General features: G+C 42.0%; 1 protein-coding gene across 2 annotated transcripts in view; it reads left to right on the forward strand.

Annotated features, from left to right (window-relative positions):
• Nucleotides 1-837: 837 nt before the first annotated feature.
• Lonp2 (lon peptidase 2, peroxisomal) overlaps nucleotides 838-24,241 on the forward strand; it is a 108,315-nt gene continuing 84,911 nt past the window's right edge. Inside the window, exons 1-4 of one of the 2 annotated variants that reach the window (XM_028893971.1) lie at nucleotides 838-1,203; nucleotides 15,235-15,469; nucleotides 18,719-18,850; nucleotides 21,042-21,164. In XM_028893971.1, coding sequence (XP_028749804.1) covers nucleotides 971-1,203; nucleotides 15,235-15,469; nucleotides 18,719-18,850; nucleotides 21,042-21,164 — 723 coding nt within the window. In that variant the 5' untranslated portion in view covers nucleotides 838-970. Of the gene's footprint in view, nucleotides 1,204-15,234; nucleotides 15,470-17,642; nucleotides 17,820-18,718; nucleotides 18,851-21,041; nucleotides 21,165-24,241 lie in introns of those variants that run through there. The other variant, XM_028893970.2, reaches the window with a different exon arrangement.

Below are 24,241 nucleotides of genomic sequence, written 5' to 3' on the forward strand. Positions count from 1 at the left end.
GACAGTAGTAAAAGCCAGAAGGTTGAGGGCAGGTCTCTGGATTAGGTAATGGTAATACTAACTTCCTGGTTTTGATAATGAACCCGGATTGTGTAATATAACAAGGAAAACCGGGTGAAAGGTGTATGAAACTTGTTAAAATCTGACATCTATTCAACAACAGGTTAAAAAAATACTTCTAGTATACACTGTCCACATACGCTCCTTCTCAACACTCCTTTTGAATCTAAATGCAGGCACAGTTCGCGCTGACTGCATACCGGTTTCAACTTCTGGCATCACATCCCGGCCAGCGTGCATGGTTGTGTCTCAGTCCCCTCCAGTGAAAAGTGGGAGTGACGCTTTTAACCAAGGACCGTCAGTGAGCGAGATAACTCACGGAGCAACACCTGACACGGGTGCTCTGCAGAGCGCAGCGACAGTTTGGGCCAGGGGGCCGCCCCACATCTCTCCGCCAGCCGGAAGTGGAGGCGTTCGGGTGTAGGGACCAGCCTAGGGTCGCGGCCTGAAAGGGAGGGACCCAGGCCTGGGGGCGGGGCCAGAAGCCGTACGCTTCGACCTGGGGGCGGGGCCAGAAGCCGTACGCTTCGACCTGGGGGCGGGGCCAGAAGCCGTACGCTTCGGCCTGGGGGCGGGGCCAGAAGCCGTACGCTTCGCCTGGGGGCGGGGCCAGAAGCCGTACGCTTCGGCCTGGGGGCGGGCCGTTGCGCAAGGCCGGAAGCCTAGCCGCTCGGGCCTCTCGGAGGGTTGTGGGCGGGCCGGAAGCGGCGGCACATGGGCCTGGGGGCGGGGCCGAAGCCGCGGGGCTTCAGCCTAGGGGCCTGGGGAAGGGGCGGGGGGGCGGGGCCGGAAGCGTCGGCGCTCAGGCCGGGGGGGCGGGCCATAGTGCGCTGTCTGTGGTGAGCTCCAGTGGCCTTGGCTTAGGACGCTTAGAGTCCTCCTGACAGTCCTGGTGCTGACCGCGGTCGCCATGTCGTCCGTGAGCCCCATCCAGATCCCCAGCCGCCTTCCGCTGCTGCTGACCCACGAAGGTGTGTTGCTGCCCGGCTCCACCATGCGCACGAGTGTGGACACGGCCCGCAACTTGCAGCTGGTGCGGAGCCGCCTGCTCAAGGGTACGTCGTTGCAGAGCACCATCCTAGGAGTCATCCCCAACACGCCCGACCCGGCCAGCGACGTGCAAGACCTGCCACCTTTGCACAGGTACACCGGGCACCCGGAGGCCTCCCCACCCGCGCCCTGACGGCCTGCGTGCATGGTTGTGTCTGAGTCTCCTCCCGTGAAAAGTGGGAGTGATGCTTTTAGCCAGGGACCGTTAGTGAGCTGGATAACTCACGGAGCAATACCTGACATGGGTAGAAACTCCGCTGTTGATTACCTGCCTGTTGCTGTTGATAATCTGATCCAAATCCTGGTCCTACCGGCCGGCCCCCTCCAGCGCCATAGGCCAGTGCTGTTTACTTCCCAGGCCCCTCCCTTCTCCCTGGGTGTTGCTCCCTTCCCCCACCCACCTTTCACCCTGTGCCCTTTCTTTCCTTTTAACCGGCCTCCTGTCATGTTCTCCAGTTGACACACTATAAGTCTAGAGATTTCTTTTTTTTTCTTTCTGCCATGCCTAAACTGCGCAGTTAAGTTTCTGCGCAGTTTTGCTTTACACTTTATGCTACCCATTTTCGCCACCCCCAATGGCCTCTTCCTTGAAGGGCCTTTCCTGTTCGCATTTTCCTTGGGGGTCTCCTTTCAACCTTTTTAGCCTCTCATCTCCCCTTTCCTCCTTCCTAGCGTTTTTATCTTAGGCTCCGGGCTTGTTACTGGATTGCCTTGTGCACTGGCCCTAGTTCTGTGACTTGGGTAATAGATTTCACCAGTGTCTGACTCTTCCTCTGCGTCTTTGAAACTGTGTCTGTTACGAAGGTCCGTCTGTGTAGACTGCTTTGCACCACGCTTGATGGATGGCTTTGCTCCCCTGGACTGTACAGTGATTATGGATCTAGAGCACTTGAAGGGTGGCTGGTCTAACATGAGTTTTAGCACTGAAGTGGCTGTGTCTCAGAAAGGCTCTCAACCCCAGGCAGCTTAGGGCAGTTGGTCACACTAATGTGTCATAAATGTGCAGTGCACACTAGACTTTGAGAAAGCATGAAAGATTTTGATTAATGTTACAAAGAGTAAATGTTGGAATGCTAATATTTTGGCCATTTCACCTGTTATTACTTTATTTGTGGATACTAAAATCACAGATGTGGTTCGTATTTTTATTGGACAGTACTAAAGTATAAATAGTATGTCTTAGCAGATGTTATCTTCAAGCTCTTCTCTCAAGTTCATGCTCTATATATTGTACTGAAGGCATTTCTCCAGTTTGGAGAGCCTCCTTCCCCTCCTTATTTTCAAATTATGGACTCTGAATGGATTTTGATAAGGGTTAGAATGCCTTATTTTTACTTAAGTGGTACTACATTACTTTGACAAAAGTTGTAGCTCTTCTTCATGTTTTCAAAGGAGACTGATAGCTCCCCAAAAAACAAAGCAAACAGTAAAACATAAAACAAATCCACAACAACTAAATAATGGTAGTTAACTTTGTATCATCATGAAAATATTTTGCCTCCATTTGATCTGTTTTGGCTGTTGCCTAAATAGGGTTGGACACTAAAGTTTCAGTACTTTATTCCAACATACTATATTTGACATTAATTTCCCAACATATTACCTCATTCCTTAAACTTCTGCTTATTTCTCCCATATAATTTTACATTCTGTGTTCAACCATTTAGCTGAGGCAGAAGTTCTCATGATTAGATTTTTTTTTTTTGTTTTGTTTTATTTCTTCTGGGGGCAGTGCTTTAGAGATTGAACCTATCCTGCTTGCTAAGTAAGTACCATTAAGCTATATCCTCAGCCCTTTTTTTACTTTTTATTTTGGTACTGAGTCTCACTAAGTACTCTCTGCCGGCTTTTGCTGTAAAATAAACCTTCTGTACGCTGTGAAGATGCGTTTCTCTCATTGTTAATAAAATCTGATTGGCTGAGATGGAGGCAGGAATTTTGGGGGAGAGAGAATGGTGGGAAGAAGAAGGGTGGAGTCTCGGGAATTAGAAGGAAATGCCATGAGACTCAGTGAGCAGGAAGGGAAGTGTGTAGATGAGGTAAACAAGCCTGGGGCAGCGCATAGATGAATAGAAATGGGTTAATTTAAGTTATAAGAGCTGGCTAAAAACAAGCCTAAGCTATTGGCTGAGCATTTATAATTAATATTAAGTCTCTGTGTGGTTATTTGAGAGCAGCTGGCAGAACAGAGTTGATCGGCAGTCCCCAGGAAAAACTCCACCTACAGGCTTTGAACTCTTCTGTAGCTCAATCAGATATTGAACTGGTGGTCCTCCTGGCTCAGCCCTTCAAGTAGTCAGGATTATATGCCTGTGCTACCAGGTCTAGCTTGATTTATTTCTAATGTGTGCTGGATAGTTTTATGTCACTTTGACACAAGCTGTAGACTTCTGTCTTAGTTAGGGTTTCTATTGCTGTGAAGGGACACCATGACCACAGCAAGTCTTATAAAGGAAAAACATTTAATTGGGGTGGCTTACAATTTCAGAGGTTTAGTCCATTGTCATCATGGTGGTGTGCAGGCAGACATGCTGGAGAAGGAGCTGAGAGTGCTACATCTTGCACAGGCAACAGGAAATGGTCTGAGGCTCTGGGCAGTATCTTGAGCATATACAAGACCTCAAAGCCCAACTCCACAGTGACATACATCCTCCAACAAGATCACACCTACTCCAACAAGGCCATACCTCCTAATATTGCCACTCTTTTGGAGGCCATTTTCTTTCAAACCACCACATCATTTGTGAGGAGACCACTGCAATTGAGAAAATGCCTCTATAAAATCAGGCTGTAGACAAGCCTGTAGAGCCTTTTCTTATTTAGTAATTGATGTGGAAGGGCCCAGACCATTGTAGGTGGTACCACCCTGGGGCTAGTGGTCCTGGGTTCTATAAGAAAGCAGGATGAGCAAGTCACAGGGAGCAAGCCAGTAAGCAGCTGCCCTCCATGGCCTCTGCATCAGCTCCTGCTTCAGGTCCCTGCCCTGCTTGAGTTCCTGCCCTAACTGCTTTTGATGATAAACTGATATATGGAAGTGTAAGTAAATAAACCCTTTCCTCCCCAAGTTGCTTTTGGCCATGGTGTTTGGTGTGGAAGAACTTTGGAACTTGGGGCTAGAAAGGCCATTGAGTGTTCAAAGTTTGGTGAGCTTTTCTGTGGAATGTGGACGATTAGAATGTTGAGAGCAGTACAGATAGTAGAGGGCTGGCTTACAAAGTTTCAGAGGAAAGCAAAAACTCTTCTGGGCCTTGTGTGTGTAAAGACTCTGTGGTGTCTGCTCAGCTGGAGCTGAAGAAGAACTGGATGCAATTAACAAGAGACCAGAACCATTAAACTAAAACCTTTGCTTTGCTGGGACAATGGATGCTGGCCGGCTGGGCCTGAAGAGTCAGTTGTGATTAGGAAGAGAGCATCATTAAGTTGAAATCTTCTGGGAAGTGCTTCCTTAGAGTCAGAACATAAAAGCTGTGTTCCAGAGGTGACCAAGGATTTACCTTGGTGTGGCAACTGAACTTGGTAGTTTAAGTGTCAGCCAGGTATTACTACTTTTGAAGGCATGAAGGGGTCATGGAGAGCAGCAAGGGCTTGGCACTGTGTGGCAGGGCTGGAGTACCTGAAGAGAGCCCAGGAGAGGCTGTTGATGAAAGGGGAGCCCAGATGGTCAAGAGACACCAGCATTTTGGAGATGCCAGTACCATGGGATGACCACCAGGAACAGCAGCAACAGTAGTGTGGAACCATTGGAAGCATACAAGACTAGCTGTGTGTGCTGCAGAGGGCAGTGCTGGAGAAGTGACCCAAGCTCCTTGGAAAAGCCTGGAAGATCATGAGTGAATCCCAGATAATTGGACATTGTGTTATTTATACCTTTGGAGATTAGTTTTGCTTTGTTCAAATTGTGATTGTGCCCTGAGTCTTCCCTCTTGAAGTAAGAATGTATTTAACTTATATTTGATTTTACAGGAGCCCACAGTCAAACGACTAATTTTTAAGGAGACTTTAGGTTTTAAAAGAAACTTCGGATTTTTAAAGAGACTTAATTTTAAAGTTTTTGAATTTGTAAAGACTGGGACTTTTAAAGTTTGTAAAATGTTCTATATTGTGATTTTGTTGTTAATGTGTGATCTTGGGGATGAACAAGAAAGGAAAGGTTATGGCTTAACAGTGATGTGTTTGCATGTCAGCTGACAAGAGGTCAATTGTACTGGCTAGTTTTATGTCAACTTGACACAAGCTAGAGTCATCTGAAAGAAGAGGACCTCAATTGAGAAAATGCCTCTATATAAGAGCAGGCTATAGAGCATTTTCTTAGTTACTGATTGGTGACTTACCAGTTCTTACCCAGCACCAAGTTGGGGTCACTCACAACTGTCTGTAACTCTAGCTTGAGGAGATCCAATGTCCTCTTTGGCCTCTGCAGGCACTGGCATACACCTGACATGTGCACATAGCACCCCCCCCCAGATACACACATGTACATGTAATTTAAAAAGAAAATCTTTTGAAAAGTAGAGTTAGTCATATTTTAGGTTTGAGGTTTTATTCTGGCAAGGTTTTGAGGATTACTAATTGCTTTCCCATAAATAACTGCAAAGAACAATAACTAAATTTTCCTTGCCTGAAACTAAGTAATAGGACAAGTGATGTGCAGTCTTAATATTTTTATGTGCCTTTGTTTAAGTGATTCAAAATTAACTGGCAGTGCTGTTAGTTTGTTTGCTTACATTGCTGGGGGAATTGCGTCTGGGGTCTTAGCATGCTGAGAAAAGCACTGAGCCAAGCCCAGTCCAATAATTTAAATTAGAACGTATCTGTAAAAGCCTTTACAGAGTTTCTGCATTGTAAGAATTCACTATGGCATAGCAGTATCAGAAATATTGTTTGTTACTTGAGAAGTTTACATACAGAAAGATTGTACTATATTCCTCAGACTAGATTCTGGAGTCTTTTCTATATCATGGTTTTCAACACGCTTTGTGCTTTAATAGTAAGAACACTGAGATATCTAGTGTTCACTTGCTTCTGCACATAGATCTGTCCTTCCCAGTTACCTCCTTTTCTGGATGCTAGTAATGCCCAAAGGAGAATGGAGGGCTCTGTTCCTGCCTGATTTCCTTTACAGTCTCCTGGTGACCAGCCCCAGTACCCAAGGCCTTTGCTCTCCTCTGTTTCTTACCATCTGTTTGCTGGCTTCTCTATGTAGCACAGCCTCTTTTTTCATGTTTAGTATATAGGCATGTTACTGCATAGGAGGCTTTTAAAAAGGAATGTGGAACTTGGCTTCCATGTCACCTAAGGACAGCCTGTATTTCTTTGCTTAGCTGAATTGTATAATTAGTGGCTCCTGTGTGATATTACCTGTCTCCTTAGTGAAAATAGGCAATCATTTAATACTATTTTCACAGTGTCATTCATTCTTCAGCCTCACATTTTAAAAGGTGTGTGTGTGTGTGTGTGTGTGTGTGTGTGTGTGTGTGTGTGAATGAATGTGAATGAGTGTGTGACTGGGGGTGAGCACATGTACTCTGTGCAGCACCTGTGGAGATCAGACAGCTTGGAGAGTCATTTCTCACCTTCCACCTTGTAGGTCCCCAGAATTTAACACACATCTACTTGGCTGTAGGTACCCCCCTGAGCCATCTCACTACCTAACTGTTGTGGGATATTAGTTGAAGATGTGTTATATCTGTTTATGTTTTTGAATATTTGTTTAATGATGAAAAGATGTGTTGCATTCTTTTATGTTGCATTTGTTTAACTCTGTGAAGCTATGTTTGCCTGACTAAAACACCTGATTGGTTTAATAAAGAGCTGAACGTCAAGGCAGAAGAAAGGATAGATGGGGCTGGCAGTAAAGAGAATAAATAGGAAGAGAAATATGGGAGGGGGAGATCTAGGATCAAGAAAAGAGAAGAGGAGAAGGAGAGGAGGACATCAGGGACCAGTCATCCAGCTACACAGCCAGACATGGAGTGAGAAGGAAAGAAAAGATATGCAGAAATAGAGAAATGTAAAAGCCCAGAGGCAAAAAGTAAATGGGATAATATAAGTTAAGGAAAGCTGGCTAAAAATAAGCCAAGCTAAGGACAGGCATTCATAAGAAATAATAAGCCTTCATATGGTTGTTGGGGAGGGGATGGCGGGCCTCCCAAAGAGCAAAGAGCCAAAAGAGCAAAAGAGTAAAACAAACAAATGTAGCTAGAGTTTTCCTGCCTGGCCCACAGTCAGGACAAATCTCTCTTACCCGCCAGTCCCACAGCCACTCAGACCCAACCAAGTAAACACAGAGACTTATTTTGCTTACAAACTGTATGGCCGTGGCAGGCTTCTTGCTAACTGTTCTTATAGCTTAAATTAATCAGTTTCTATAAATCTATGCTTTGCCACGTGGCTCGTGGCTTACCGGGCATCTTCACATGCTGCTTGTCCTGGCGGCAGCTGGCTGTCTCCTTCTGCCTTCCTGTTATTTTATTTCTCCTCTCTGTTAGTCCCGCCTGTACATCCTGCCTAGCCACAGGCCAATCAGGTTTTATTTATTGACCAACCAGAACAATTTGACATACAGACCATCCCCCAGCACAGCCAAGTGTAGACCATCTCAGACACCTGCACTCAGGCCCATGGTCCTAATCATCCTCTATGTGGACCTGCTGGGTAAAGCCACGAGGAACTCAAGAATGGGCTCCCACAGGACATACAGAACATCCCACAGCAAACAAACAAACAAACAAAAAACTTAACTTTGTTCAGGGTCCATGGATGCCTTTCTTCGGAGTGCTAATCCCTCAACCTCTGTTTATTTGTAGGCTTTCTTACTCATCTGTGAGTTATTTTCTTGGGATTTATATAACAAAGTATACAGACTTCAACAGATACATAGTTCCACAGCTGGAAGGATTCATTGCCCATATGTTACTCCTATTTGTACCTATCAATATTCTTAGGCACCAAGAAGTACTATCTGATAATAATGAAATTTTTAGATTTAATGTTTTATATTAACAGGTGTGTACTGAAGGTCTACTTAGATCTTCCAAAGTCTTTATCTGCTTTCCTACAAAAGGTCTGTTTGCAAGTTGGATGTCTCACATTTGGAAATAATGTTTTAAGAAAAGATGACAATAAACTATCCTGTAGTAACAGACATCTCTTCTGGTTTATACAATTTGGGATTATTCTAATAGAATCCTGCCTTGTTTCTAAATAGTTATTAATGATGATACATTTTTCAATAAATCATCACTGGCAACAAAGCTAAGAGTGTGCCACTAAGACAAAAGTAAAATCATGTTTCCCAGAGATGTGTAACTGTCTCCACTGTGTCATTAAAGCTGTGCTTTCTGTATCTTACCTAGTTAGAAGCTACTTGTCCAAGTTAGGGTTACTATTGCTGTGATGAAACACCATGACCAAAGCAACTTGGGAAGGAAAGGGTTTATTTGGTTTACATTTCCATATCACTATTCATCATCAAAGGAAGTCAGGGCAGGAACTCAAATAGGGAAAGAACCTAGAGGCAGGAGCTGATGCAGAAGTAATGGAGGGGAGCTGCTTACTGGCTTGTTCAACATGGCTTGCTCAGCATGTTTTTTTTTTTTTTTATAGAACCCAAGACTGCTAGCCTAGATGTGGCACCACCCACAATGGGCTGGGCCCTCCCACATCAATCACTAATTTTAAAAAATGCTATACAGGCTTGCCCACAGCCTGATCATATGAAGGCATTTTCTCAATTGAGGTTCCCTCCTTTCAGATGATTCTAGCTTGTATCAAGTTGACATAAAACTAGCCAGGACACTATGCTGATATGTTAGGGAATATTATTTTAAGGTGTGTTACATTTGTTTATGTTGCATTTGTTTAACTCTGTGAAGCTATGTTACTTTGTCTGTCTAAAACACCTGATAGTTTAATAAATAACTGAACGGCCAAGAGCAAGGCAGGAGAAAGGATAGGCGGAACTGGCAGGCAGAGAGAATATATAGAAGGAGAAATCTGGGAGGGGAAAAAAGAAGTAGCCAGAGAAGGAGGAGGACTCCAGGACCCAGCCACCCAACTACACAGCAAGCCACGGAGTAAGGTATACAGGAATAGAGAAAGATAAAAGCCCAGAGGCGAAAGATAAATGAGATAATTTAAGTTAAGGAAAGCTGGCAAGAAACAAGCCAAGCTAAGGCTGGGCATTTATAATTAGCAATAAGCCCCCATGTGTGGTTTATTTGGGAGCTGGGAGGCGGGCCCCCAAGGAGCAAAGAGTAAAAACAAACAACGACATTTTGGTGTACCAACATGGTGCTCAAATTTCCATAGTGACTGAGAAAGCTTTGAAAAAAAGAAAAAAGAGAAAAAGGGCACAGCTCCTTTAATGTGATGTTCAGCTGCCAGTGCTAAATAGAAACTAGAAATGACAAGCTAAGTAAAAACCACTTGTAGCAAGCAACTTGATTCCGTAGTTAGGAAGGTTTAATGCAGTTTTTGGCCACGAACCTCTGAGTGGGCCATGAGCTTTAGGCTTGGCTTTTATGACCTGAGAAGTAGGCAGAGCCTCCTGAGAGAACCACAGAGAGAGGATCCAGGTGTAGGTTAGCAGTTTAAAGGTTTGCTCATATGGTCAAAAAGACTAAAGATCCTCAGTAAAGGCAGGTTCAGACGGAAAAACCTTTAAACAGGTTCCAGTGTGCTTTACAGTGTGTAGGCTTAAGAAAGGAAAAGGGTATAGTCATAGAAAAAAAATGAAGAGTTTATAAAATAAATTCTTTAAAGAGAGAGTAAAAGAAAAAAAGCCATGTAGGATGAGAAATACACAGGAGTCTGGGTCCTGTATGTTATTGTGTTGATTTTGAAGTTTTTGGTTGTTGAAAAGAAAAGGACAGCTGCAAAGAGACCTGGAATTGAAAGAGGGGCTGTTGAAGTAAATCAGCCTGTATACTTTACGAATGCCTTAACTTTTAAAAAGTCAGAAAATACATTTATCAAATGGAAATCAAAAATGCTTTGGAGTTTTGTTCCCACAGGGGATGAAAGGCTATGGATTCCTTCAGGGTTAAATATGGATCAAGTTTGATCATGGGAGACCTCCTGAATCTTGACAAGTGATATCTGTCAACAATGGTTACTGCTGGCCTTCCCAGGACTTATTCATTATCTCAAAATTTTCTCAAGGACCCCTAAAGATGCCTTTGCCCACAGCCATCAGGAAGCAGTTTAGAGAAAACTATGCCCACATTCCTTAAGTGTTGGGAAGAGTTGGTGGTTTTTGGTTACTTGGTGGGATATGGCTATTTGTTATCATTTAGAGGAATATAGAATCTTGACAAATTTAAAGTTATTTTTGTTAATGTGTGTGTGTGTGTGTTTCTACTCTTGACCAAAGGATTTTTTGTATATTGAAGCAAATCTAAGGTTGTTTTTGTTACCACACATTGTATATATGTTTCTACTCTTGTTTAAGGTATTGTACCTATGCAGTTCACTTAAAAATGTAAAGTACTCATTTTTGAAAGCTATTATCATAAACTATATAAGACAATCAAGAAACATAGGTCAGTAGTTAGTCATTTATAACAATCAAATTTATAGATATGTTAGGTATGTTTTCTAGGTTAAATAGATATATTTTAGATAGATGGCCTTCAAATACTACAAAGACCTATAGAATATGGCATTTAAAATGTTTTGTTAATTTGAAGTTTTTCATGACAATGAGACACATCTGTTCCTGGGTACACCAATTTACTTCAGAGATGATGGGCATTGAAGAAGCTCCATAGGAATTTGCTTCATTGTGGTAAGGTTAGCTACTGATCAAAGAAACTGTTCTTGCCTTTGATGCTGACAATGTGCTGTGCAGACTGGACATGCAGGACACACAAGCAAAAGACTGTTGAACTTTGTCAAAACAAGGCAGAATATATCTTTAAAATCCCTACTGCACAGAAGAGTCTGCCAGATACTCTGCAGGACACAGAGAAAAGCGACTGATGAACATTGTCAGTACAAGGCAGGATAGTCCTTCAAATTTCCTGCTTCACTGAGAAGACTGCCTGATACTCTAGGCCTGTAGGCTGAAGACAGATGCCCTAATGTTGTAGAAGGAACTCTGGGTGACTATCCAGGCAGTCAGATGTCTCTTGTCATTGCTAGAGTTTTGAAAGTTGTTTGCAGTGCACTTTTTGTTTACTCAAATAATATTATCCTTCTGGGGTCTTTGATGGAGTTGACGACTAGATAGTTATAGTTATGCAGTTTTCCTTAGCTATGAAATTAAATTAGGTATGAATTAGAAAGTAAATTAGGTATAAAATTTTGGATTCACTAAGATAAGACAGATAATGCATTATTTTCTCTGAATATGCTAACTACAGATGGACAGAATATTGGAAATTAATTCTTACTTGATAACTGTTTTGTTGTGTATAGTTTCACTATATTAAAGTTAAAACCTTTCTTTTTATTTAGACAGAAAGGGGGAAATGTTGGGGAATATTATTTTAACATGTATTACTTTTGTTTATGTTGCATTTGTTTAATTCTATGAAGCTGTGTTACTTTGCCTGTCTAAAACATCAATGGTCTAATAAATAACTGAATAGCCAATAACAAAGCAGGAGAAAGGATAGGCAGGGCTGGCAGGCAGAGAGAAATAGAAGGATAAATTTGGGAGGGGAAAACAGAAGTAACCAGAGAAGGAGAAGGACACCTGGGGCTAGCTACTCAGCTACACAGCAAGCCACAGAGTAAGGTATACATGAATAGAAAAAGATAAAAGCCCAGAAGCAAAAGATAAATGGGATAAGTTAAGGAAAGCTAGCAAGAAACAAGCCAAGCTAAGGCTGGGCATTTATAATTAACAATAAGCCCCCATGTGTGGTTTATTTGGGAGTGGGGAGGCGGGCCCCCAAAAGGATTAAAAAACAACCAACAACACTAATAAGTATTCATTTTCATAATTCCTGATAGTGCAAATTCATATCATCCATTGTGGTGAGATAGAGTGACGTCTGTCATAGGACCTATGCCAGGAACTCCATTGCTAATATCTTTGTAACTATGGGTATCCACTTTTATTTTCCCAGTTTTGGATCTCAATTACTCATTTGTCACATTGAGATATTGGCACCTTCTTAGTTGTAAAGGGAATATAGCAAAATAATACTCAAGGAAGCTTTTTATAGCTGGAAGGCACCTATACCCCCATGAAGGTATTGCTCTCTGAACAGGTAGTTTTAAGCATAGATTTCTATAGAAGAGGATTGAGGCGAGGAGAGGAGATCCGTACATTTCCTCAGCATGGGCAGAACTGAACTGGCATCATTACAGAAAAGACTTGGAGGGTTGTGAATTCTAATATGAATAGCGGGCTTTTTAGTAAAGTGGAAATAGCACTGTCAGCAAAGATCACATGTTTGGTTAGTAGGGCACAGTTTAGATAATTCCCTTCCTCTCTCACCCTAGAAAACTGCCCTTCTTGAGTGGTCCATTTTTCTACCACTGTACAAGGGGTTTTCAGATAGTTCTGGAACTCCTGGATTGCACAAGGCAGTTTCCAGATGATATAAACCATAGCCCTCCTACTCAGACTTCATGTGGAATAACATTCTGTGATGTTTTACAAGCCCTGAAGGCACATGGCAACTGGGAGCTTCAAATTTTCTTTGTAGATAAAAAGAAACAGGTTAAATTAAGTTACAAGAGCTAGTGGAACAAGCGTTAGAACAAGGCCAAACATTCATTACTAAGAAGTCTCCAGTCACGATTGGAGCTGGTTAGTGGCCCCAAAGAAAGCCTGCTACAAGGAAACAGTAAGAGCGCACCGGGGGTGGCAGGAGGCTTTGAAAGTTCCAAGCCCACCCCCAGTGGTACACTTCCCCAGCAAGGCCATACCTCCTAAACCTCCCCAAACAGCATCACCAACTGGGGTTCAAATATTCAAATACCCAAGAATATGAGGGACATCTTACTCAAACAACCACATTCTACTCCCCAGCCCCGAGAGTCTCATGGCCATATCACAGTGCCAAGTGCTTCCAGTTCAACTTAAAAATTCCCTGTAGTCTTAGACTGAATTTTTTTGAGACTCAAGGAAATCTCTTAACTACAGTGCCTTTACCCACTGTGCTATTTTCCTGGCCCTGCAGATAAGACTTTCATTCTGTGTATTACATGTGCATGTGACTTGATCAGAAATATGTCTGATAAGGAGCTAAAACTTAAAACATTTCAATTCATTCAGTGGAGTTTTGCCACATATAACTAGGCTTAAGGATTATTGGGATACATGCCTTTAGTCCTCTTAAGTCCTGCAGTGTGTACTTGGAGGTATTTACTTTCCATGTGGAGCAGTTCAAGATTAAGTGCATATAAATCTAAGTGACAGGTTGATGTTGGAGGTAATTGGCTTGATGTTAGCAGAGGCGATACTGGAACTGATTAGGACATTCATTTGTGCTGTTTATGTTTTGGCCTTTCAGAATGGTATTCAGATATTCCTTATTGGTGTAATTGAGTTAAATAATTGCCACCAACTTTTATTCCTCCATTTTTATATTTAAATAATCCAAATATATGGGATTCTATAGCGAGTCTTTCTTGTCGGACTTTCTTTGGACTGCCAGCCCCCAAATAATGACATGGAGACTTATTATTAATTATGAAGCCTTGGCCTTTAGCTTAGACTTGTTCCTGACTAGCTCAAATAATTTAAGTTAACCTGTTTCTATTAATATATGTTCTGCCATGTGGCTCTTTACCTCTCCTCGATTCTATACATCCAACTCCCTCTGTGTCTCACTTGCATCTCATGCCTGAGTTCCTCTCTCTGCTTGGAAGTCCCTCCTATTCTCTCCTGCCTAGCTATTGGCCATTCAGCTTTTTATTAAACCAATCAGATGTCTTAGGCAAGTGAGATAAACAGACACATTTTCACACAGTGTGATCAAATATCCTGCAACAGAATTTATACTTCATTTTTAAAAGAAGTACCAAGTAAGATTATGTGCTTTGTACCTCACTAGATGGTAGTAGTTTAACAGACCACATACCAAATGATATTTTAAGTACAGAAATACTAAATTCATACTTTAGATCCTCTTTGTTATTAAAATAATTTATCAGGAAAGCAGACATTTCTGAGTTTTATTTCTTGCTAATTTTTTAGTTAGAACATGAAGTAATGGGTCTCATGAAATTTTCCTTTCTTTCTTTTTTTTTTCAGCCATGGTTTCTCTGCGTAGCCCTGGCTGTCCTGGAACTCACTCTGTAGACCAGGCTGTCCTCAAACTCAGAGATCTGCCTGCCTTTGCCTCCTGAGTGCTGAGATTAAAGTGTGTGCCACCATGCCTGGCTCATTGTGACATTGTCATTTCATACATGTATGTAACTGTAGCCAGAAGTTTTCCTGTGTCCCGCAGCCATTCAGTCCCAAATAAACACACAGAGGCTTATGTTAATTACAAAGTGTTTGGTCTGTAGCTCAGGCTCATTGCTAGCTAGTTCTAACATCTTAAATTAACCCATGTCTATTAATCTATATTTTACCATGTGGTCATAGCATTACTGGTGTGCTGACATCTTGCTCCTTGGGTAGCTTGATGGTGTCTGCCCCTAACTCCGCCCTTCTCCTTGTCTCTCTGCTTGGATTTCCAACCTGGCTCTTATCCTGCCTTACCACAGGCCAAAGCAGCTTTATTTGTTAACTAGTTGGATCAACATATATTCACAGCATACAGAAAGACCATCCCACAGCATATAACTATAGTTTGTTCTTATTTGCTCCCCCCTCCTTGCTCCCTTTCTTAGCCTTCTTTCTCCCCTTCAGTGTTCCCTTTCTGCTTTTGTGTGCTACAGACAGGTGTACACATATATCTATAAGTTTAAGTCTGTATTATGTACCTGAAAGAAAGCATGATATTTGTCTTTCTGAGTCTGGGAAAGTCCTGTACTTTTGTCAGAGTTGGAGGTTTTTTCAGTTTTGTCCTGGATGTCCTAGAACTGCTCTTTTAGACCAGGCTGACCTTGAACTCAGAAATCCCCTTGTCTCTGCCTCCTGGCTACATTAGCACTTTTTGAAAGGAATTTCTGTTTTGCCATGTTAAATGTAATGCCAACATTTTGTGTATTTTTCAGGATTGGAACGGCTGCCCTGGCAGTTCAGGTTGTGGGCAGTAATTGGCCTAAGCCACACTATACTTTGCTGATCACAGGCCTGTGCCGGTTCCAGATTGTGCAGGTATTAAAAGAGAAGCCATATCCTGTGGCTGAAGTGGAGCAACTGGACCGACTTGAGGAATTTCCCAACACCTGCAAAACCAGGGAGGAGCTGGGAGAACTGTCGGAGCAATTCTACAGATACGCAGTGCAAGTGGGTGGCTTCCACTTCCCCTTCAAGCCTTTCCCCCTTTGGTTCTTTGCTGTCCTGAGATCAGGTGACTCTCTTAGGTGGGGAAGCTGTTGGGCTGTAAAGCTGCATATATTGAAATAGTTTGTGGTATTTTGATAGTGTATTCCAGTTTTCTTTTGCTTAGGTTTGTACCTAAATCATCCTGGACATATTGGCCAACTCTTTCAAAACGTGTTACAAATGATATGACCACAGTTTCTTGATAATCCCCAGTGCCTCCCAACCAGATATCTGTTAAACCTAAGTGCTTAATGTTCAAATGAAAATAACACAGAGTTGCCACTAAAATACCAGTCAGAGTAATAGCAGTGATACTGTTTCAGGTCCAGTCCTACTGCCCAGGTTAGTGACTGTGGAAGGGTGAAGCCATAGTGAACCAACCTCAAGAATGGTTGCACTTTTGTCTAGCTAGAATTTTTTGCCAGGAGGGACGCATGCTTTGACTATGCATGAAGGATCACACTCCTTAATTCTAGATGTCAGTTTTTTGGTCAACCCTAGATTAAAAACTTCCTCTCTCCACCTAGTTTTACTTAAAACTGTAATAAAAATGCAAAATGGTATCATCAAATGTAGTTTTCTACTTTTCTATTTGTGTAATCCACTGACCCTGACTGAGTCTGTGAGGACTAGCTGGTGTCTAAGGTCTTGATTTCAGACACCACTGGTGACCGAAGTGTGGAGCAGATGTGCACAGCCTGTGGCGTTTGCATCTGATGGTCATTCAAAGTAATATGCACTCCTGATGTGGGGAACAGCAGTAGAAATCTGGAAGGTTTGGAGTTGTAACTTCAGGGCTGAAGGAAGAATGTACTGGAAGAAAGAGCCTCCGGGATGTGAACTGGGGGTAGAATGGCTCCCATTTCACATGAGGATGCAGCTCTGTAGCCTCATTTCTGGCCCTTTACTTCTCACCAGGTTGAGTCCACAAAAACCTGTTAAACATGGGAAGATTCTACAGTGACATTAGAAGTACTTTTGTAGGGAAATTAGATTTAGTTTCTGCCTTTTTTTTTTTTCTGGATTGGTCTATATTCCACTTTATTTTATTTTTATGTCAGTGTTTTATTTTTGTGTTATGTACTTTTAATTAAGTGCATGCAGTAAAGTCCCTGTCTTTACTGTCCTCATTAGACTGTGACAGTGTGTTTAGTGAGTGCTTCTCTTGGCTTCCCTGCAACACCTTCCTTTTGGGCTGTACAGGAGACCTGACTCTTGAGTCCTATCCCTGACTCATTCTCCCTGCTGAGCCTTTCTTCAATGGTAGAGCTGTCTTGATATGTCCAAAGCCGGGGTGGGTTCTCTTGAGGAAAACATGTAGGATGAACGTCAGATTTCCTAGCAATGCTAAGTAAGGCCCTTCATACCGTATCTTAGGCCTGTCTTGCCTCAGCTCTGGTTACTATGTAGTGATCAATAGTTCTGGCCACGATGAATAACAGAAAAGCCCTACATTATTTCTTGTGATTTTGCTTTTTGTTCCCTTTCTTCTCTGAATTTTAGACTCTGTGTGCTTCCCACCTGCTGTGTGGTGTTGCTGTCCCTCCCCCTTGTGCTCAGCCATGTGCCATCAGTGCTTGTCTTGTGTGACAAGGTCTTACAGTCCTGTTTCTCCCACAGACCCCAACTCCACACTCGGCTGGCCATCCTGCATGAGCAGCACACTGTGCTTGGCAAATAGCTTCTAGTCACAAGGCCGGGGGATGAATTTTAACTTTGGTTTTCTACCAATGAGTTCCTGGGAACAAGATTCTTTGCATTTTTGTGTGGTTTTTTTTAATGGCTTATTTGTTTGTTTGTTTGTTTTTATGTATTTTTTTCTGCCTAACCATCTGTATATAGTTGTGCTTTAATCCCCTTGATTCTTGGGAAGTAATGGGTAGTTCCTCAAATTACAGTGTTTTCAGAGCTGTTTGATTATTACTGGCCTATGAAATCTTATTAGAGTTGGTTACATGAGGATTGATATGTCATATAAATTAGTTAGTATGAACCAAGTTTTATAATTAGCAATGAACCAAGTTTTGTAATTAGCCACAAAACAGAACTCAAATAATAAAGGTTTATTTATTTATTTTTTTGCTGTATCTTCATGCCTAAAGCTATAGGTGTAATGATCTGTCTTTTCATGTCACTTAAGAACCAAGGTAGACAGGATTTAATCTCGAGATGTCTTCCTTATGCTGAGACAGAAAAAGGAAATCTGGCAAATCCTTCAGTGACTTAGTGTTTCTGCCTAGGTGGAATGTTGATACGCCTCTTACCTTTCAAAGATCAGCACAAGACTGCAGCTGCCTCTTATTCAGAGGAGGTGAGGAAGAGCAGGCCTACTGTGTGCCCAGAAGGAAAGGGAATCACTGTTATTTGTCCTGATGACTACAACAGTTGCTGGAAGCTTATCTTCAGCTTAATCTATTGCAGTATTCCAGCCTGGAAGTTTTGTTTGTTTTGTGTGTGCTCGACAACTAAATTATCAGTGTGCAGACTAATTAATCCAAATAGTACATTAAAATCAGGATTTCAACTAGTAATTGGCTGTCATGTTAGCATCAACTGTTCTATCAATTTCCAGAATCTAATTATTATATTGTAGTTATGTAAGAGGGTGTTCTCTTTTTAAGAACATGAGGCATGATGCCTGCAGCTTGCATGTAGTGTGTCTGGGAAGTGCACAGAGAGAAAGCAGTGTCACAAGATAGGAAGAATTAGTGAATCTAGATGAGGAATACAAGAGGTTCATCATATTCTTCTTGCAGCTTTGTTATGCATTTGAGTTTTAAAGTCATAGAACAAATTTATAAAGCCTTGTATAAATTTTAGTATTAAATACTTACTAGCCATTTTTACTTTTCATTCATAGACATTTAAAAATATTTTATTATTTACTTATTTTTTTGTGCGTGTGTGGGGTCAGAGGACAACTTTCAGAAGTCATTTTTCTCCTTCTACCGTGGACCCTGGGGGTCAGACTCAGGTCAGCAAGCCTGGAGAGTGACACCTGTATCTGCTGAGACACCTCTCAGGCCCTCTGATGTGCATTCTGTGAAGTACTTGTTTCTTCTGTGGCCTGTGAAATGTTTGCCATGTATGAATCAGTGATCTTTCAAGACAAAAGATGCAGACCCAAACATTAAACCTGCTGAAAATCTGATTATTTTGGTTCACAAATGCCACTGCTTGATTTCATTAGACTCTCTTTTTTCCTTTTAGTTGGTTGAAATGTTGGATATGTCAGTCCCTGCCGTTGCTAAATTGAGACGTCTTTTAGATAGTCTGCCAAGGGAAGCGCTGCCAGACATTCTAACTTCAATTATTCGAACAAGCAACAAAGAGAAGCTCCAGGTACTGTGCCCTTCTGGAATAGATCTGGATAGTGCTCACACGTTCACCTTCATAAACACATTCTGAAGGCTCAAGGAAGTAGTTAAAATGCTTTTACTTTTTTAAAAAAATTGACCTTTGCCAGGCATTATGGCACATGCCTGTCATCCAAGCATTTGGAGGTAAGGGTGGAGAGATCAGGAGTTCAGGGTCATCCTTGCCTGCATATGGAGTTCAAAGCCAACTTTAGCTACATGAGACCCTCTCTCAAGAAAAGGGGAGGAGGAAGTGGGGGTGGAAAGAAAAATTACAAATTGACTTTCGAAGGTGGTTATTTTTACCAGGCCTGGTGGCACACACCTGTAATCTCAGCATTCTGGATCAGCAGTTCAAGGCTAGTTCAGACTGCACAGTCAGACTGTCTCCTGACCAAGGCAGAGAAAACAGAGTTTACATTGGTGTTTACACAACCAATGCTTGGGTGCAGTCAGTAGTAGTAATAGTGGTCAGTTTATGACAACGGAGAAAGCAAAAATGATTTTTTTAAAGTAAATATTTAATTTTTATTTAAATTTATTTTTTCTTGCAATTTCACATATTTGGGGTGTATGGGGAGGTGGTCAGAGATCGATACTGGATGTCTTTCTCCATCACTTTACTCCTTACTTCTTTAGACAGGGTCCCTCATTGAACCTGGAGCTCTCTGGCTGGCCAGACTGGCTGACAGTAAGCTCTGGGACATCTGCCTGGCTCTTCCCCTACCCTCCAAGTGTTAAGGTTATGGAGGTGAGCCAGCACACCCAGCTTCTACAGGTTCCTGGAAGTCCAAATTCAGGTCCTCAACTGGTAGGCACTGTTTGGTATGGATTCAAAAGGTAGAAGCAGGAGAGAGCAGGCATGCTTTGGAGCTGCCAAATCAGGCTGTCCTTGAGAGCTGTTAATTAGCTACAGAAAAATTTAATATTTGGGCCTGGGGAGATTGCTCCATGGGTAAAGTGCTTGCTTGCTGTGCAGTGATGGGGACCTGAGTCAGAGTTTGAGCACTCATGTTAAGCCCAGGCATGGAGGCCAGTGTGCATTTGCAACTCCAGCACTTGAGGAGACTATGGACCCTGGAGGCTCACTGGCTAGTGAGTGTCTAGCCAAACTTGACGAGTGCTGGATTCACTGAGAAATCCTATCGCAAAAGATAAGTTGGAAAGAGATAAAGGAAGACATTGACCCCTTTGGCCTCCATACACATGTGTGCATGCACACCACATACACACGCACACCACATACACACACACACACACACACACACACAACCATGCATACGTACACAGACACATACATAAGTTAGTATTTTGAACCTAGAATTTACTGAGACCCAAAATATACATAGACTAATTTTCAGAAACAGTTGAAATCAATTATATTTGGTTATCTTTTTTCTTTTTAGTACTATTATTGAACCCAAGGTCTTACACATACTAGGCAAACATTCTACTACTATTCTATATGCTCAGCCCTATTTTTCTACTTTGTGTTATGAGACAGTGTCTCATTAAGTTGCTCAGGCTGGCCTTGAACTCACTCTAGTCTAGGAAGAAGGCCTTGAACTTGACATCCCTGTCCCTCAGTCTGCCAAGTAGCTAGGATTATAGGCCTGTGTTACCAAGCCCAGCTATATGTTTAATTCTTGATCATGGGATATATGACATTTTCAAATAAAAATCAATATTTTGGTTGTGTCTTTTTACAATTCTGCTCATTTCCACTTGACTAATAATATAGTTAATTATACTATAGCATGATTCCTATCATGGTTAATGGAATTATTGAGGTTCTTTTAGTTTAGAGGAGCATACATTGAAAATTGGCAGGGTGGCTGCATCTCATAGCATTCTCATAGCTCCCTGGAGGAGACTGGCTGACCCAGTGTGGCCAACGTCCCAAAGTGGCAGGGAGGTAAGAGATTTAGGCAGGGCTAGAGGTGAGGCCCACAACAACACAGAGTGCCTCAGATCTGCTCCTTAGCTTTGCCTTGGCAGCTCAGTGGCAACTGCCCAGGCACTGTCACACCACCCTAATAGGCCCCAGCAGGGCCAGGGCCATTCAGATTATAGTTTTGCCCTTCTTGTAATTTAAGGACTTAAGTCATGGTTCTACCTGCTGTGTTTAGAGTGTGTGCTTCTGGGATAGGTGCTATTGATTGACTCGAATTTCCTAGATCTTAGATGCTGTGAGCCTGGAGGATCGGTTCAAGATGACCATACCTCTGCTTGTCAGGCAGATTGAAGGCCTGAAATTACTTCAGAAAACCCGGAAGCCCAAACAAGATGATGACAAGCGGGTAAATATTTTCCTTTTCTTTCCTTTTTTTTTTTTTTTTTTCTTTCTTGGCAGGGTCTTGCTTTGTTGCCCAAGCTGGACTTGAACTCACAGCAGTTCTCTTTCTCTAGCCTCAAGAGTACCAGGATATAGACTTGTGCCTCCATACCAAGCTCACTCTTTTATTACATTTTCTCTCTCTCTGTAAGATTATAGATGTGTGCCACTATACCTAGTGCTCTTTTATTACATTTTCTTTTTTGTTCTGTAAGATTATAGACATGGACTGATAATGCTTCCCGGAGGACCAGCCTCCAGGCAGCACCCAGGGTATGCAAAAAAAAATCCATGAATGTGATGAGGGCTAGACTTCTATCTGAGGGGTAATAAAGAAACACATATTTTCTGATGATAACTTTCTCTTTTACTTCATCTTTAAAAAATCTGTTTCTGAAAATCTGTCTCCACACAGCTATATCTCTTTACATACAGCTACATATCTCTCTTTACATACATATGTCTCTCTCCTGCACAGTCATACATCTCTACACACAGTTACATCTCTTTTCACACAGTTACATCTCTCTCCCCAGCTACATCTTCCTTCTACACAGTCACACATCTCTATACATAGTTACATCTCATTTTTACATAGCTACATAAGCTCTCTCTTCTATATAGCTATTCATCTTCTACACAGCTCTTTATACAGCTCTTTCTACACACACTTCCTTCAACAGCTATATCTCTTCTCTCCATACATCTCTCTTTACCCACATCTCTCTCCTACACACACATCTTTCCCCTACACACACATCTCTTTCCTCTACACACCTCTCTCTGCACCCACATCACACTATCTTTAACAGCTAACATCTGAACAAATATGAGTTACATATACAGGGTCTGACCCATTCTAATAACACATGATAAGTCACACAGTTTCTTTCAGGCCAGGGAGGTCACACTGACCAGGCATGGTGAGTAAAGCAGGCATATAGCTCTAAGTGGTCAGGGTTCCCAGACAGTGAGTGACATTGAAATTCAGGACTTAAACAATAAACAGTTAGTTGGCTGAACCTTGAGGTTAGGAACAAGCTCAGAAAGGCAGTTGCTGAAAGGATTATGTCTATTGATGTTGTTTTGTGCCTGACTTTGGTTCAACAAACAGACACTTGGGAATTTGTCTTTATACAGTTCATCTCCAGGGGCAACTAGTTGATTTTGGATTTGAAAAAGCTGCTTTGTAGCTGTACTGTCATTTTCTTATTTCAGTCTGAATTATGAAAAACATTTGACTATTTTTCTTTTCATCAGAATTATATAGTATGGACAGAAATCATCTTCCTGACCATCCACAGCTATATGTGTGCCCAGTAGATGAAAATATATTCATGAAATAAACACATAAGCAATGGGGAAAATACCCATAGCTGTAGTCAGAAGTTTCCTGTGTCCCACCTGGCTCATGGTCAGGACAAATCTCTCCCACTTGTGTCCAGAAGCTGCTTAGTCCCAAATAAATACACAGAGGCTTATATTATTTATAAATTGGATGGCCTATGACTCAAGCTTCTTTCTAGCTAGCTCTTATAACTTAACCCATTTCTATTTATCTATAAGTTACCACGTGGTTTCGTGGCTTGCCAGTTCTTTCATATCTTGCTTCTCCTGGTGGCAGGTCTCAGCGTCTCTTCTACCTCCCCTTTCCTTTTCCTCTCTCTCTAGTTGGAATGTACCACCTAACCTTATTCTGCTTCACCATTGGCCAAACAGCTTTATTTCTCAACCAGTCAGTGCAACACATATTCACAGCTTACAGAAAGATATCCCACAGCACATAGCTGTTATTAGAGAAGAAATGTAATGGCACATGAGAAAATTACAGACAGAAGTATCTGGTTGTCAGAGTCTGTGGTCCCGTAAGCTTTGCTGATGAGATGCCTCCATCAGAGAGTTACTCCTCTGATGGGTCAACACCTGAATTATTAATTGCCATCTGTTGTATATTCTTTTTTTTCCTGTTGTATATTCTTTTTTTATTTTATTTTATAATATAATTTAATTCTACATATCAGCCACGGATTCCCTTGTTCTCCCCCCTCTTGCCCCCCTCCCCTTCCCCCCATTCCCATCTCCTCCAGGGCAAAGCCTCCCCCAAGCATTGAGATCAACCTGGTAGACTCAGTCCAGGCAGGTCCAGTCCCCTCCTCCCAGGCTGAGCCAAGCATCCCTGCATAAGCCCCAGGTTTCAAACAGCCAACTCATGCACTGAGCAAAGGTCCCACTGCCTGGATGCTGTTGTATATTCTTAATGGCCACCAGCGCGCCACCATACCCAGTCATTCTTTTATTACATTTTCTTCCTTTCTCTGTAATATGAGATTAAGTTCTATTGAGAAAAGAAAAACTTGGAAGCCAGTGTATGTTTGTATTTCTAGCTACTAGGGAGCTGGAAGTAAGGTGATCTCTTGAGTGAAGGAGATGGGAGCCAGCATGAGCTACATAGCAAGACCCTATCTCACAAACAAATACACTTGAGAAGAATTTGAAAAAGGAGAAGACAAAAGTTAACTTTCTCAGAAGATCTTGATGTGTCAAAGTACTTCATTTTATTGCCTAGATTTTATTCTTTTTTAGTATATAAATCCCATCTCAGTTCTTAACAACATTCCCAAAATGCTAATATATCATGTTTGTCTAGCAATAGTTGGAGTTAGTTGATGATACTAATGAGTTGGTAATTCAAAGAACACATACAGTACTTTTAAAATATGATAGTAAGATCATGGGGAAAAGCCAGGTGATGATGACATATGCCTTTAATCCCAGCACTCGAGAGGCAGAGGCAGGTTCTGAGTTTGAGGCCAGCCTGGTATACAAAGCAAGTTCAGAGAGCCAGGGCTACACAGAGAAACGCTGTCTCTCCAGTTAGGGGAGGAGATCATGGGAAGAGAAAACATCAATAAAAACCACTTGAGAAGGGAAAGTCTGTTCAAACTGGCACAGAAAAGAGTTTGGATTGGAAAAAGAACAATTTGAGCCAGAAGTTACTGAAGCAGTGTAACTGATGGGGGTGGGGGGATTAACAACCCCTTG

The sequence above is a fragment of the Peromyscus leucopus genome, chromosome 5, assembly GCF_004664715.2.
Source record: "Peromyscus leucopus breed LL Stock chromosome 5, UCI_PerLeu_2.1, whole genome shotgun sequence".
Taxonomy (NCBI): Eukaryota; Metazoa; Chordata; class Mammalia; order Rodentia; family Cricetidae; genus Peromyscus; species Peromyscus leucopus.